The sequence below is a fragment of the Diospyros lotus genome, chromosome 12, assembly GCF_014633365.1.
Source record: "Diospyros lotus cultivar Yz01 chromosome 12, ASM1463336v1, whole genome shotgun sequence".
NCBI lineage: Eukaryota > Viridiplantae > Streptophyta > Magnoliopsida > Ericales > Ebenaceae > Diospyros > Diospyros lotus.
In genome coordinates, this window is record NC_068349.1 from 35580000 (window position 1) to 35596322 (window position 16323).

Genomic DNA, 16323 nt, shown 5'->3' on the forward strand with positions numbered 1-16323 from the left:
ATATCTTCCATGGGTTGCTCAAATTGGGCCTTAATTCTTCATGGGCTTGAATTCTTCATGGATTTGATGTCTTCATGGACTTTAAATCTTCATGGGCTTAATTTCTTCATGGGTTTGATTTCTTCATGGATTTGATGTCTTCATGGACTTTAAATCTTCATGGGCTTGAATTCTTCATGCCTAAAAAAAAAATAATTTAATGTTATTAATAAATTATATATTATATATATGTATTACACATGGCACACATATATATATATTAGATTATATTATATATATATATTACATGCATGCATATAATGATGTATATGTATTATATATAATTTTATATATTATTATTATTATTATTATTAAATTTTACTTTAAAATTTCATTTCATTCATTTTTCAATTTAAACTTGCATATAACCATAAAATATATATTAATATCTAATTTAAACCATTTTTAAGATCAAAAGAAGGGTATAATTATAACAAAATTTTTACAAAATTAACCACTAATCATTTACTGAGCTAAGGAGAGAGGAAAGCAAGCGTAAGGTGATGTTTACCCAACATACAGACTCCATTTTAAGTCATTAAAACTTTGGTCGTACTACTATCAAACAGGTGGATACTTTGTCAAGAAATCAAGAGAAGGGCAAGCACACTGTAACAAACCCTACCATACACAAGGAACACGTTAGAAGATTCATGGCAAAACAAGAGGGAAACAGCCAAATCAACCTATGCTGACGAAGTCTCTACTGAATCTGAGAACAACTCGAATCTAAACCCATCAGTAGAGCAAGTTCAAACCTTGTACAGGATGCTAAATCAAGGTATAAACCCCTCAAGTCCTCCTACTCCTAAGCCAACAACTTCAATAGCCCTACAAGGTATTCCTCATTACTTACTAGTCTCACGAAAGCTCCCTAAACATGTTTGGATAGTGAATACTGGTGCATCAAATCATATGTCAAGTTTAGCTAAGTCTATGATAGATTATACACCTTGTAACACAACTATTGATATTTCTATGGCTGATGACACAACCTCTCCTACCTTGGGGTTTGGAACAATGTGTTTATTAAAACTAAAGTTGAAATATGTTCTTCATGTACCGAGATTGCAGTACAATTTACTACTAGTTAGTAACCTTACAAGAGATATGAATTATAGTGTAACTTTTTTCCCATCCTACTGTATATTTCAAGACCGGGCTTTGGGGATGATGATTGGTAGTGTTAAGGATAGAGATAGCCTTTACTATATGACAAAAGATGTTCCGAGTTCTTCAACCAATAAAGATGTCTTTACTGTAATAGTTAATACCAATGTTCTGTTGTGGCATAAACGCCTAGGACACCATAGTTTCTCATATCTAAAATCCTTGCATCCTCACCTTTTCATTAATAAAGAACAATCTTTTAAATGTGAGCAGTGTACTCTTGTAAAACAACCGACTGCTTCTTACTTCTCCATGTAACCACATTTCCCCATTGGTACAATAACTTGAAGTTGATTAGCCATCTTCACTAGACCATGCCCAATCTACATCAACAAAGCCCTCAATTCCCCTCTCCTCTGTTTTCTGAAATAGTAATCCTTTTCCATGTGCCCCTTTTAGATACCTAAGGACATGAAAAATAGCATTCATATGTGTTTGAGTGGGAGAATGCATATATTAACTTATCACACTCACTGCATAGGCTATATCAGGCCTTGTAAGGGACAAATAGATTAATTTTCCGACCAACTATTGGTATCTTTCCTTTTCTACTAGGGGCATCATCATTGATTTCTCCAGATTTTCAATTCTTTTCTAGGGGTGTTCCACTAGATCTATACCCTAACATTCATGTTTCTTTCAATAAATCCAGTTTATATTTTCTCTATGAGATGAGCAGACCTTCTTTACTCCAAGCCACCTCCATTTCTAGGAAATACCTCATTGTTCCTAGATCTTTGTCTTCAAATTCAGCTCTCAATTGCTTCTTCAAGCTCTCTATTTCTTGTATGTCATCTCATGTCACTATAATATCATCCACATAGACAATTAAGATAGCCTTCCTTCCATTTGTTGTGTGTTTTATGAACAAAATATGGTCTGTTTGCCCCTGTTTATACCCTAACCGATTTAGGGTCATGCTAAACTTCTTGAACCAGACTCTTGGTAATTGCTCTAACCCATATGGAGACCTCGTAAATTTACAAACCTTTCCATTGTCAACTTCATGCTCAAAACCAAAAGAAACCCGCATATATATCTCCTCATCCAAATCTCCATTAAGAAAGGCATTTTTAACATCAAATTAAAATAAAGGTCACTCTAAATTAATAGCAATAAAGAGTAATACCCTGATAGAATTCAGCTTACCCACGGGAGCAAATGTCTCTTCATAGTAGATCTCATAGGTTTGTGCGAACCCTTGGGCCACCAATTGAACCATATATCTTTCAACACTCTCATTTGCATGATGTTTTACTGTAAATACTCACTTACACCCAACTACCTTCTTATTTGAGGGCAATTCCACTATATCCCATGTATTATTTCAACCAGGGCTTTCATTTCTTCTAGAACAACAGTCTTCCACTTAGGATCATTCATAGTACGTTGGATAGTTTTGGGAATTTCAATGTTGTTAATTGAGGGCTTTGTTGATGCAGATTGGGCAGGGTCTATTGAAGATGGCCGGTCAACTTCAGGTTATTGTACCAAAGTATGGAGAAATGTGGTTACATGAAGAAGTAAGAAGCAATCAGTTGTTGCCCATAACAGTGCCAAGGCAGAATTATGAGCTCAAGGAATTTGTGAAGTGATTTGCTTAGAAAGGTCGATGGAAGACTTACATATTCCTTTGTCATAACAAACAAAGGTGTACAATGATAGTAAATCAACGATTAGTATTGTTAAAAATCCAGTTCAGCATGATTGCATGAAACATGTGAGAATAGACTAAAGCTTTATAAAGAGGGAAATTGAGGAATGAGGAATTAATATATCCTATATTCCTACAACAAGTCAAGTGGTTGATGTGTTTACAAAAGCCATGGTAAGACTAAGTTCTGAAATGCTAATTGGCAAGCTAGGAATGACAAGTTTCTATTTTCCAGCTTGAGGGGGAGTGTTGGACGAGATTGGGTGTTCAAGTTTAAAAAGGAAAGATAAGATGGTTGGATAAAATAAAGATTTAAAAGATAAGAAAGCCTGAAAGATAGGATAAAGGTCCAAGATTCAAGGGAAAGATTCAAGCTTGAAACTAGAAGATAAAGGCCAGCATGTTTTAAATATTAGTTATTGTTATCTAAATTTGAATTTACTACTCTTTTTAAGAGATAGAATAGATATTTTACCTTGTATAAATATCTCCCTTCTGATTCAATAAATTTTTAAGTAAGCTTTTAAGAATTCGACTTATTTTATATACTTATTCTTCGTATCCTGGAAATGAAAAAGTCAAAATTGTTGACGAAAGTTTCTCACCAATTGTTGGAAAAGGCTCAATGAAAATTTCAAAAAATATTAATCTTAAATATGTTCTCCATGTGCCTAAACTTGTCTGTGATGTTTTATCTGTGAGCAAACTATCTGAAAATTCTAATTGTTATGTTGTTTTTTACAAATCTCATTGTGAATTCTAGTACCAAAGCTCTGGGATGCAGATTGGCAGTGCTAGGATGATAAATGGTCTCTACTACTTTGATGACAATCTCTTTAGTAATAAAAAAGCTCAAAGTTTGAGTAGTGTTAGTTCTATCCCTATTTATGATCAAATAATACATTGGCACCATAGATTAGGACATCCTAGTTTTCAGTATCTTAAAACACTTAATTCCAAGTAAGTTAAAAAATATGAATGTTTCATCATTCCAATGCAAAAGTTGTTATTTGTCTAAAAGTCATCGTACTACTTATGTTGCAAAATCATATTGTGCTTCAAAACCATTTTATTTGGTTCATAGTGATGTTTGGGGACCTTCTAAATTCACCACTTTAACTGGGAAAAAATAATTTGCAACATTTGTAATATGTTGGCTGGCTTTACTTGATGAGTGAAAAATCTGAAGTAACAAAGTTATTTAAAGATTTTTTTAACATGATTGAAAATCAATTCCAAACAAAAATGGGAATACTTCGTTCTGATAATGGAACTAAATATTTCAATGAAGGATTGGGAAATTTTTTAAAGAAAAAAAGGAATCCAACATCAATCCATTTGCCGAGATACCCCAAAACAAAATGGAATTGTTCAACAGAAAAACAAGAATTTACTTGAAGTTGCTTGTGCCATTATGTTTTCAACAAATGTTCCAAAATACTTATGGGGTGAGGCTGTTTTGACAGCATCTTACTTGATTAATAGGACGCCTACTCACGTCTTGAAATACATAACACCATTGGACTGTTTAAAAAACTCCTTTCTAGAATCTAGAATACAAGAGGGTCTCCTACTTAAGGTATTTGGATGCACGATTTTTGTACACATACTTGCTAAATTCAGCTCCAAACTAGACCTAAGGTAGAAAATTGTGTTTTAACAGGATATGCACCAAATAAAAAATGATACAAATGCTACAATCCAAAAACAAAAAGAAAATGCATGTTAACATAGATGTGACCTTTGTTGAAAATGAATCGTTTTTTAAAAAATTCTCTTCAGGGGGAGAAAGAGAGAGGAAGATAATTTTTGGAATGAAGTGCCTCTACCCAACACAATTTTAGAACAAACTTCATCAAATCCAATTTTAGATAATGAAAAACAAAGCAACCCTAGTCCAACTTTGACGAGCATAATTGATTCATATTCAAGGGGAGAAACACTACAACAAAGAAATTTGAATTCTGAGCTTCAAGTTTATACTAGGAGAAAAAATCATACAAAAGAAAGGGACTTGCCTATCACACTAGCACAAGGACAATTCAACTCTCAGAGTGATGGGATCAAGAATCTTCCAGGTATTTCCTTAATCCCAACTCCCGTTTCTTCAATTCCTAATTCCACTCCTAATGAGACTTTAGATCTTGGTATCTCAATAGCTCTTAGAAAAGGCGTTCGTTCTTGTACCAATCATCCCATTTCAAAATACTTGTCCTATGAAAATCTCTCTAATAACCATAAAGCCTTTACCTCTAAGATCTCTCACCCTATTGTTCGAAGAAGCATATAGGAAGCTCTAGACGATAAGAATTGGAAATCTGCAGTTTTGGAAGAGATGAATGCTCTAAGGAAAAAAGGTATTTGGCAAAGTCAACCAAGGGACAAGAAAATTGTGGGATGGAAATGGGATTTTACTATGAAGTGCAATGCAGATGGGAGCATAGATAGATATAAGGCAAGACTAGTGGCCAAGGATTTTACACAGACTTATAGAATTGATTATCAAAAGACTTTCTAAATTCAATCCAAGTCCTTCTTTCTCTGGCTGTGAATTTCAATTGGTCCCTACATCAATTGGACGTTAAAATGCCTTCTTGAATTGAGACTTTGAGGAGGAAATCTTTATGAATTTACCTCCTGGATTTGAAGAGAGATTTGGCAACAGGAAGGTCAGCAAGTTAAGAAAGTTCTTATATGGCCTCAAACAATCACCCAGAGCATGGTTCGAATGCTTTGGAAATGCTGTAAAAAGTCACGGTTATTGCCAAAGTCAAGCAAACCATACCATGTTCTATAAGCATTCAAGTGAAGGTAAAATTACAATCTTAATTGTTTATGTAGATGATATAATTTTGACTGGTAATGATGAAGTTGAATTGAAAAAGTTAAAGAAAAAACTTGCTGGTGACTTTGAAATCAAGGACTTGGACAGGTTAAAGTACTTTCTCGGGATGGAGTTAGCTAGATCAAAAGAAGATATTTTTGTTTACCAACACAAATACATCCTTGATTTACTTGGTGAAACAGGTTTACTAGGTTGCAAAGTAGCCGAAACTCCGATTGAAGCCAATCTCAAGTTACAACCAGTTAAGGCAAAAAAAGTGGTCAACAGGGAAAAATATCAGCATCTAGTTGGAAGGCTGATTTACTTGTCACATACGCGACTTGACATTGCCTTTGTTGTGACCTATGAGCATGGTGAGCCAATTTATGCATTCACCAGGTCTCAAGCACTTGAAAGGGACTCTTGGAAGAGGGCAATTGTTGAAAAAACACGGACATCTACAGATTGAAGTCTACACAGATGTTGATTGGGCTGTTAGTATTACCAACAAAAGATCTACTTTAGGTTATTGTGCTTTTCTCGGATAAAATCTTGTTACTTGGCAAAGTAAAAAGCAAATTGTAGTAGCAAGAAGTAGTGCATAAGCCAAGTTCAAGGCCTCATGGAATTTGTGAGGGTATGTGAATCAAAAGGTTGTTGGAAGAATTGAAAGTATCTGACTCTACTCCTATGAAAGTATATTGTGACAACAAAGCTGCAATTTCCATTGCCCACAACCCGGTTTTTCATGACAGAACAAAACATGTGAAAGTTGACAAACACTTCATCAAATAAAAGCTTGACAAGCAGCCGATTTGTATGCCCTATATCCCAACTAGCAATCAAATTGCTAACATGCTTACAAAATGGCTGCATAGAAGGCAATTCAACAAGCTGATAAGCAAGCTGCATGGAAGATATCTTTAGACTAGCTTGAAGGGGCGTGTGGAAAATTAGGAAGATTTGGCTGTCAATATTACCGAATCCTTAGCTGTCTTATTTGCTTTTATTTTTGTTACTGAATATAGCTTAGTCAATCTTTGTATTATAGGAAATAGAATATGCATAGCTTTATATAGTTATTAGCTTTCTGTCACGCGCCACCAGCTCTAACACTACATATTTTACTGCCAATTTAATTTTCTTGCATTAGTTACACTGCTGTAATTTTATTTCAGTAATTCCTTATTAGTCAAGTGGACAAACGGAATATTCCTACGCAGGGGCCAGCTGGCTGTTTGTTGCAACGGCCGGGCTGGGAATCTGCCCTTGGGCAGCCTATATATAGTTTATATGGCTATGGATAGCATGAAATGAGAAACGACTGAATTCTACTCTTTCTATCGATCTTCCCTCTCTCTCTCTCTCTCTCTCCCTCCTTCTACTTCTCAAAATCGTTTATGTTTTGGCTCTGTTCTGAGCAATACCTATTCCAATCCTAACCGGATTGGAAATCAAGCCATTGTTACGCCTAGGTCATGACAACTTGGTATCAGAACTCCGGATCTCGGCAAAAAAAAAAAAACACTAAACCAATGGCGGACGAAACTAGGATGAAGGGATTAGAGACGCAACTGCAGCAAGTTAGCTCGTCACTGGTCGATTTTCACAACCAAGTCGATCAGTTGGAGTTGGGAGCTACAAGGGAGCATGAAGCAATCATAGCATAGGACCGCAAGGTCGAGAGCTCTATGGAAGGAATGGAACGCAGGCTGGATAACTCCATTGAGAGGGTGCAGGAGGAGTTAGGAGCTCAGATACAACGATTTATGCTGATGTTCACCCGGCAACATGCGGTAAGACTCTCGCCTGACTTTCTTTCCCAAGGAAGAACTGAACCCATTCTAGGAGAGAATGTAATGAACCAAGGAAATGACCATCGGGAAAATGAGATTGATCCAGAAGAGGAAATGGAAGGATTCGTGAGGAGAAGAGGAGACGACCAAGTTAATCACCAACCACCTGGGTTTCCTATGCCCCGAATGGAGGTACCAACGTTCGAAGGAGCCAACCCCAGGTGGTGGATCAGGAGGTGCGAGAGAGTGTTTGAATGGTATAAAATACCCGAAAGGCAGAGGGTAACTTTGGCTTTGGCCTATTTTAACGAGGTGGTGGATGCGTGGTATCAAGGATGTGTGGGAGTGGGAAGGATCCATACTTGGGAAGAATTTGCAGAAAAATTGAATGAACGCTTCGAGGACAGAAGCATGGTGGACGTGGTAGAAGTGTTTAATAAGCTGAAGCAGGTTGAAAGTGTAGAATCCTATCAAAAACGGTTTGAGGAGCTTAAGTCACTTATAATCCACCATAATCCTCACCTTGCGGAAGCTTATTTTGTGTCTAGTTATTTAAGCGGGTTGAATGATGAATTAAGACCAATGGTAAAAGTTTTGAAGCCCAGAACGATCAAGCAAGCGTCAGAAAGCGCGCGACTACAAGAGATGGTGGTTGAAGCTCTGGTGAAGAAGCAGAAGCAGCAACAGAAGAGCATGGGATTGGGGTTGTTTCCTCCGGGAGGTAGAAACCCCAACAGAGAGGCAGCCAAAGAGGGTGTTGGGACAAAAAATGTGACTGGAGAAGGGTTCCCATCCTATGGTGGTCAATTGGGAGATCAAAGGAGACTTTATGGGCTGTGTTATAGGTGTGGGGATAAGTATTTTCCTGGACACCAATGTAAGAGACAAATCTTGCTGTTAGAAGGCGATGAGGAAGGAGTGCATGAAGGCAAAGAAGGAACTGAAGAAGAAGAGTGTGAAGGGGAACATGATGGAGAGATTTCCATACATGCTCTCAAGGGAGTCCCTAACAACAAAACAATTAAGATTGAAGGGAAGGTAAGGGATTGCAGCTTAATGATCTTGATTGATAGTAGAAGCACTCATAGCTTCCTTGATGAAGGAATGGCGAGGAAACTTAAGTGCAAGTTGGCCAGTACACTACCACTGAGTGTAACTGTTGCCAACGAGAGCAGGGTAATAAGCAAGTCAACTTGCCAAGGATTCTGCTGGGAGATGCAGGGAGAACCATTTGAGGCAGACTTGAGACTGTTGGGCTTAGGGGGTTGTGATGTCGTTTTGGGCATAGATTGGATGAAAGAAGTTAGTCCTATTAGTTTTGATTTTAATAGGATGGAAGTTTCCTTTGAGAAATGAGATAGAAGACCGACTCTGTCTGGAGGAAGGGAAGCGGGAGTATGCAAGATGATAACTGGAAAAAGGCTCCAAAAGGTGTTTAAGAACAAGTGGGGGCGGTTTAACACAATTGTTTTCAATTGTGTCAGTAGAGGAGGGGCCAGGCAATGCAAGGCCAAGAGAGGCCTATTTCAGCATCAAGACACCGAACTCCACTGTTGGATAGGTACAAAACACTGCTCTACTTGATAAATTGCTGATTGAATTTAATGATCTATTCCAAGAACCAAAAGCCCTACCCCCCAACCGAGAGTTTGACCATGTTATTCATCTTAAACCCAACTCAGAGCGCCTATCAATGTGAGATCCTACAGATACCCCCCCATGCAGAAATCGGTTATAGAAACCATGGTTAGGGGAAACCCAGCCATAGCCCCTTTGCTTCCCCGATTTTATTGGTAAGAAAAAAGGATGGTACATGGCGCTTTTGTGTGGATTATCGCCAACTTAACGCCATAAATATCAAAGACAAGTTCCCTATACCCTTGGTGGAAGATCTCTTGGATGAACTAAGTAAAGCCAAATTCTTTTCTAAATTTGATCTTCGTTCGGGTTATTATCAAATTAGGATGAAACCCGAAGACACTCCTAAAACAGCCTTTAGAACCCATCATGGGCATTTTGAGTTCCTAGTAATGCCCTTTGGGCTCACTAATGCCCCTGCCACTTTCCAATCACTAATGAACCAAATCTTTGAGCCTTACCTAAGAAAATTTATATTGGTTTTCTTCAATGACATACTTATCTATAATCCCTCCTTTGAAACTCACCTAAAACACCTTAAAACTGCCTTTGAGATCCTTAAATCCAATCAACTCTATATCAAGAAGTCTAAATGTGCTTTTAATCAAAGCCAAGTGGAGTACCTAGGGCATGTGATCTCGGAAAATGGGGTCAGCACCGACCAAAGTACGATAGAGGCAATGTTGAATTGGCCAAAACCCAAATCAGTCCGAGCTTTAAGAGGATTCTTGGGCCTCACAAGCTACTGAAAATAAACCATGATCGCTACGGGGTAAACAGCGTAGTTCAAAATTTTTGAACTTACCCCGATCCCGGCGATTGGATCAACGTCAAAATTGAATCATTCACAAACAAATAAATAAATCTAACCTTTAGATTATCGAGTCGTTCGCGAATTCAAGCCGTCCAAGCGTCTGGCCTCTAACTCGTGATACGCGGCACGCGTCCGTTGGCAAGGAGAGCGGAATAGGAGTGCTAGCTCCTTCTCCTTTGCGCGGCTTGTGTATGGACGGTAAAAGAATGCCCTCGTTTCGTATTGATGCAAAAAAAAAAAAAAAGGGGAAGGGTGAACGGCAATACGTTTTTCAACTCTTGAAAAACGACACCAAAAACTCTATTATTTTGGGCAACCCATAAAGGGATATTTATAGTGAAATATCCTAGGGTTTCTAAAACCCTAATGGATTGGGCTAGCCCATTAATTCTAATTTAATTAGAATATTAAGTGGGCTTATTCTAGTCCAACTAGAAATATAATTAAATGGCTCAAATCCTTTTATAGGTTTAAATAAAATATTTTGGCCCAAATCTAATTCAAGCCCAAATATAATATTTAATATTTAGCCCAAATATAATATTTATTTTAATATTTGGCCCAAATCCAATTTAGTCCAAATATTAACTTAACCCCAAATATATTTTATTTCCTATTTACCACTCCAACAAATAGAAAATTATTAAATTAGAAACTCCTTACTAATTTAATTAATTGTCATTTTAGTAAACTCTTTCCATTATGACGACTCCTCGTCATATCGACGTCATTACGTCTATTTGTTCTTTTTCTGTGAGAGCCTACCACGGCACAACTTCTTGCTAAAGTGTCCCACTTAACTATACGTCCACTCTCCTAGTTTAAGCCAGGGACCGTGCCTATTGCATATGACTCATTAGGCTTTCGAATATATTGGCAATGTGTCGGTACGAACACATAAGACAAGATTGGCCTCTAGCAAGGCATCATGCCTACCCAATTATTCAAAAGGATTCATAATCCGCAAATAACCTTTCACGAGCATGGTTACCGTGTAATTCGATCCTCTCGTCAATGTATCTTATGTGATCTCAAGTATGGCGATGTGTTGCTTGACAACGATCACATGAGTTTTCTTCAGTCTTCCGGATATCTTCACTTAATAAAAAGTAAATCAATAACTCCTTATTGATATCTTTCACTATGGCCATGGATTTAAAGTGAATATCCACCGAAGGCGCCTTAGATACATCATCCTCTATCAAGGGATAGACAAGTCCTATCTTGGCTATGCACCCATCTCCATAAGCCTCACGATATACCCAACAATCGCCCACATGCAGTCTTTGTCTAGGCCCATCGAAACGATGTCAAAGCATGCCGGTCTTCTTATAAGATGACCGTGACAACCTCAGGTCCAATGATTAGTTACACCCATCTCGTATGAGAATACCATCAACATATAACCAAAATGAATTCTCATGACGAGTCATGTCCAGTGACACGTTCTCCAACATTGGTCACCTATATACTTGTCTAAGCATCCACATGCCTATGAGTGTGAGACCCCCATTGCTATCACATAGCAAAAACATAGCACATACAAGTCTTACCGCAATTGTCAATGTCCATTCTTGACATTGCTACGACTTGGGACGTTTAATGATGTCTAGAAACTGTGATGCATCATCTCACATCTTTATAGATTATTCACAGTATACATCATATAGACTTCTATCTAGTTTCATTCGGTTATTACAATAATAACAAGAAACTAATAGAATGACTTCTTGTAAATTTGAACAACTCCTTATTCAAATAATAAACATGATTACAATTGTCAGTGTACAACATGCCCAATCTGATTGGGTCTAGAGCACCTACACTAACAGCTACTACCACAAATTTGTCAAAGGATATGGGGTTATTAATAAGCCCTTAACGGGACTTTTGAAGAAGGAAGGGTTTAAATGGGGTGAGGAGGCTGATTTGGCCTTTGAAAGGATAAAGGAGGCAGTGAATAGAGTACCCATTTTGGGGCTACTTGATTTTGGCAAACCTTTTGTATTGGAGACCGATGCTTGTGCAACTGGTATTGGGGCAGTGTTGATGCAAGAAGGGAGACCGCTGGCCTTTCTTAGCCGTGCACTAGGGCCCAAGCATGTAGGGTTAAGCATATACGAGAAGGAGTTCTTGGCTGTGTTAATGGTTGTTGATAAATTGAGGCATTATTTTGAAGGAGGGAGGTTTATAATCAAAACCAACCATGAAAGCTTGAAGTTTTTATTACAACAGAAATTGCACACCCAGCTGCAAAAGAATGGGATGTCCAAGCTTATGGGGTTGGACCATGTGATCCAGTACCGAAAAGGGAAAGAAAATGTGGTTGTTGATGCTTTGTCCAAGTGTCATGAGGTTGGGGAAATGGCCCTTATATCTACGGTAGTCCCTGATTGGTGCAAGGAAATTACTAATAGCTATGAACGGAATGCAAAGATTAAGCAAATACTGGAAAGAGTTGCTACGGGCAGCAAAGAGGAGGATGGACACAGCTTAGGTGGAGGAGTGCTGAGATACCAAGGAAGGATAGTGGTTGGAGATGATGATGGTCTCAAGGAGAGGATACTGCGATCCCTTCATGAGTCAGCCTTAGGGGGGCATTCAGGAGTGCAAAACACCTACCTAAGGGTAAAACAATTGTTTTACTGGCAAAGTCTTAAAGCAGAGGTGAAGAAATTTGTTATGGCCTGTGAGGTGTGCAAACGGTGCAAGAGTGAGACGGTAGCCTATCCAGGGCTTCTACAACCCTTACCGATTCAAGACCAAGCTTGGGAAAGCATCTCTATGGACTTCATTGAAGGGCTACCGAAATCTAAGGGAAAGGATAGTATTTTGGTAGTTGTTGACAGGCTCACAAAGTTTGCATACTTCATACGATTGACACATCCTTTTACAACCCAAGATGTGGCTCGGGTGTTCTTGGATCAGGTGATTAAGGTGCACGAGGTTCCAAAGACTATTATTTTCGACCGGGACAAAGTCTTTACCAGTCTTCTATGGCAAGAGCTCATGAAGGCCTTGGGAACGAGGTTGAACATGTCCACAGCCTATCACCCTCAAACGGATGGTCAAACCGAGAGAGTGAATCAAAGCTTGGAATCTTATCTGAGATGCATGAGCTTTCTGCACCCTAAAGAGTGGCATAAGTGGCAGCCAATGGCATAATGGTGGTACAATTCTAACCACCATTCATCACTCAAAATGTCACCATTTGAGGCTCTTTTTGGTTACCTACCTCCCTTAATACCGACTGTGGGAAACTACTCAACAGTGGCTAAAGTGGAAAATTATTTGCAGCAAAGGAAACGGGTATTGCAGCAATTAAAAAAGAAGTTGGCATCAGCTCAAAATAGGATGAAACAAATCGCTGACCGTAGAAGAAGTGATCGAGAGTTTGATGTGGGGGCGAGGAAGCTTACTTAAGGCTACGGTATCCTCATCTTAAGTCTATTTCGTCTGGTCCTGTATCCAAGCTTAGCCCAAGGTATTTCGGGTCATTCCCTATAATTGCCAAGGCTGGTCGAGTGGCTTACCAGCTGAAACTCCCTGAGGAGTCCTGCATCCACCTTGTATTCCATGTCTCACTATTGAAGAAGTTAGCAGGAGCACAGCTGGTGAGTCCTATGCTGCCACAATTGCCTAAAGAGGTTAGGAGAATAGTTGAGCCCGAGGTGATATTGGATCACTGAGTCATCTACAAGCAAGGGGCACCTATCATACAAGTGTTGGTTAAATGGCAGGAGGGAGCAAGAGAGGAAGAGAGCACAGGGGAGTACCTACCACAATTGATGCAACAGTTTCCCAGATAAGCCAGCCTCCTCAACCTTTCTTGAGGACAAGAAAGAGCTAACGAGGGGGGAATTGTCACGCGCCACCAGCTCTAACACTACATATTTTACTGCCAATTTAATTTTCTTACATTAGTTACACTGCTGTAATTTTATTTCAGTAATTCCTTATTAGTCAAGTGGACAAATGGAATATTCCTACGCAGGGGCCAGCTGGCTGTTTGTTGCAACGGCCGGGCTGGGAATCTGCCCTTGGGCAGCCTATATATAGTCAGTTATATGGCTATGGATAGCATTAAATGAGAAACGACTGAATTCTACTCTCTCTCTCTCCTTCTACTTCTCAAAATCGTTTCTGTTTCGGCTCTGTTCTGAGCAATACCTATTCCAATCCTAACCGGATTGGAAATCAAGCCATTGTCACGCCTGGGTCGTGACACTTTCCTATTTCTTTTGTTTACTTTTATAGTCTTTGTATTCTCTATAAGAGATCACCTGTGTGTATTCATTTAATAAATAAAAAAGACAATAATAAAAATCAGTCATCTCCCTTTTTATAAGCTCACAGGTCAAATCAGCGTGCTATTTGTCTCCGTTTGAATATATTTTGGTTCTTGTCACTTGATCAGCCTGCATTGCTCCTTTGTTCACATTCAACTTTTTTTTTTAAGTAATAATACACATTTGATTGTATTTTGGTCATGGCACAAGATTGGATTGTTTGATTTCTTTCTATGTGAGCACTAGAGTCAAAGAGAGAAAGATGATATGATGCATGTCAAATTGTGTCATCAGAAGGATCTTGACAAGAAACATGAAGGCAACCCTACAATGAAACTCCAGGATCATCCTTGCATGTGGAAATTGACATGAACCACAATTTCTTCTATCATGATGATAATTGTCTAATGTAGTTAGTGCATTCATGCCCACACTTGTTAACCTTTACCTGATATAGTTTTTTAGTATTTTCATGAGTTATATTTTGCTACTAAAGATGACTTAACGAGAGGACATTATCACGATGCATGTGGAATTTTCTGTCTCCTAGGTGGATCAGTCAAAGACACAGAACCTCATTTTATTGTCCCATTGAAATTTACCTGACCTATCAACTTCTTGTTATGAATTGATGCTTTAATATGTTCAACCCATTCATATTTTCACCCATTAACAAAACAGATACAGATTCCTTGTTCCAGTTTTATTATTTCTTTAACATAATTTTGTCTGAACACCTTCACTCAAAAGGCATTTAAAGTGTGCAACTCAAATTGCAGAAAGTACCATTTCAAGGGTTCTTCGCTAATTCAAAGTCATCCTTTTCCTTTCCCCTTTCTGTTCATATGTACCCAAATATGCAGAAACTAAAATGAAAGTCCACCACTTTTGCACTTTATTTGGAATATGATTTACTAAAGGAGAGAAAAATGAAAGGGAAATAAAAATATTTATGAGCAACCTTTTTTGTGGCTGAGTAGAAAAAGGTTAAGAGGTGCATCCAGTGCTAAGAATCCTACTTAGATGTGACCATTACATCCTCCACCCGCTTGATATCTGGTTATGCACATGTTTCTTCTTTTTTAGCTAATTGTTATGCACATGTTTCTACATGCAGGGAAATAATGTTAGTTTCTTTGCTTTTATTTTCCCATATAAATACAAGTTCCAAACATGGCCTTAAGGAGTCAAATTTGCACCAATCCTGATTGTCGCATAAAACAGAAACCAGCCTATATTTTCAACTTGTGTCCATATGACAACTACGAGCTAAAAGCGATTGAATGTGGGAATTATAATAACAACCATGAAATGAAAAACATAAACTCATACCAGGGTCATCAAAGAAGCAACCAATCCCAGTAGCTGATATGCCAACTGCATGAGCTTCAAGGTACAACACCTGACCAAGAACACCAGTCTCCCAAAATAACCGAGGATACATCCACACACCCTTTGAACGCAAGGTAGGTTCAAAATGGGCCACCATGCCTAGACTGAAGCAGCCGTCACTAGCAATATCCTGCAATAGATAACAAAAAATTGGTAACGAGTTAGGACTTCAATGGTGTGCAGCCCACTTTCGTATTATTATGTTCTGGGGGAAGGGCATAGTGATTCTCAAAAGTTTAACAAAAGTATCAAACTAGGTAATTGAGTGATAGCAATTCAATAACTTGAAATTCCAAACTTCCTCTTATAGATTTGAAAATAATGATATATGTGATACAGTTGAAGAACATCATAAATTATAGATCAAATTCCTAACTTTGATGACTTTGATGGTAATGCAAGGAAATTTGACATCAACAGAAGACCTTCTGAAAGAGCTAAATTTTTTTGCCATTTAAATCAAAGTTTTCTAATGATATAAGAAAAAAATATAATATATATATATATATAAAGATCTGTAAAATTATTGAATCCCAGGATACCCCAATTTTGATTGTTGGAAACATAAGAACAATGTAATTCTTGGTTTGTTAGTTATACTGAACTTTATAACCAACACTGAGTTATGGGTTCAAACTCACGAAGAGAAGTGACAATATGAAGTGATATGTGCACAGGATGTATCGAACATGCTAGAAACATATAGA

The 16323-nt window shown here is 38.1% G+C and overlaps 1 protein-coding gene across 1 annotated transcript in view; it reads right to left on the reverse strand.

Annotated features, from left to right (window-relative positions):
* LOC127787080 (uncharacterized) overlaps positions 1-16323 on the reverse strand; it is a 36062-nt gene that overhangs the window by 17789 nt on the left and 1950 nt on the right. Inside the window, exon 2 of the mRNA XM_052314937.1 lies at positions 15557-15746. Within this exon, the coding sequence (XP_052170897.1) occupies positions 15557-15746 (190 nt within the window). The remainder of the gene's footprint in view (positions 1-15556; positions 15747-16323) is intronic.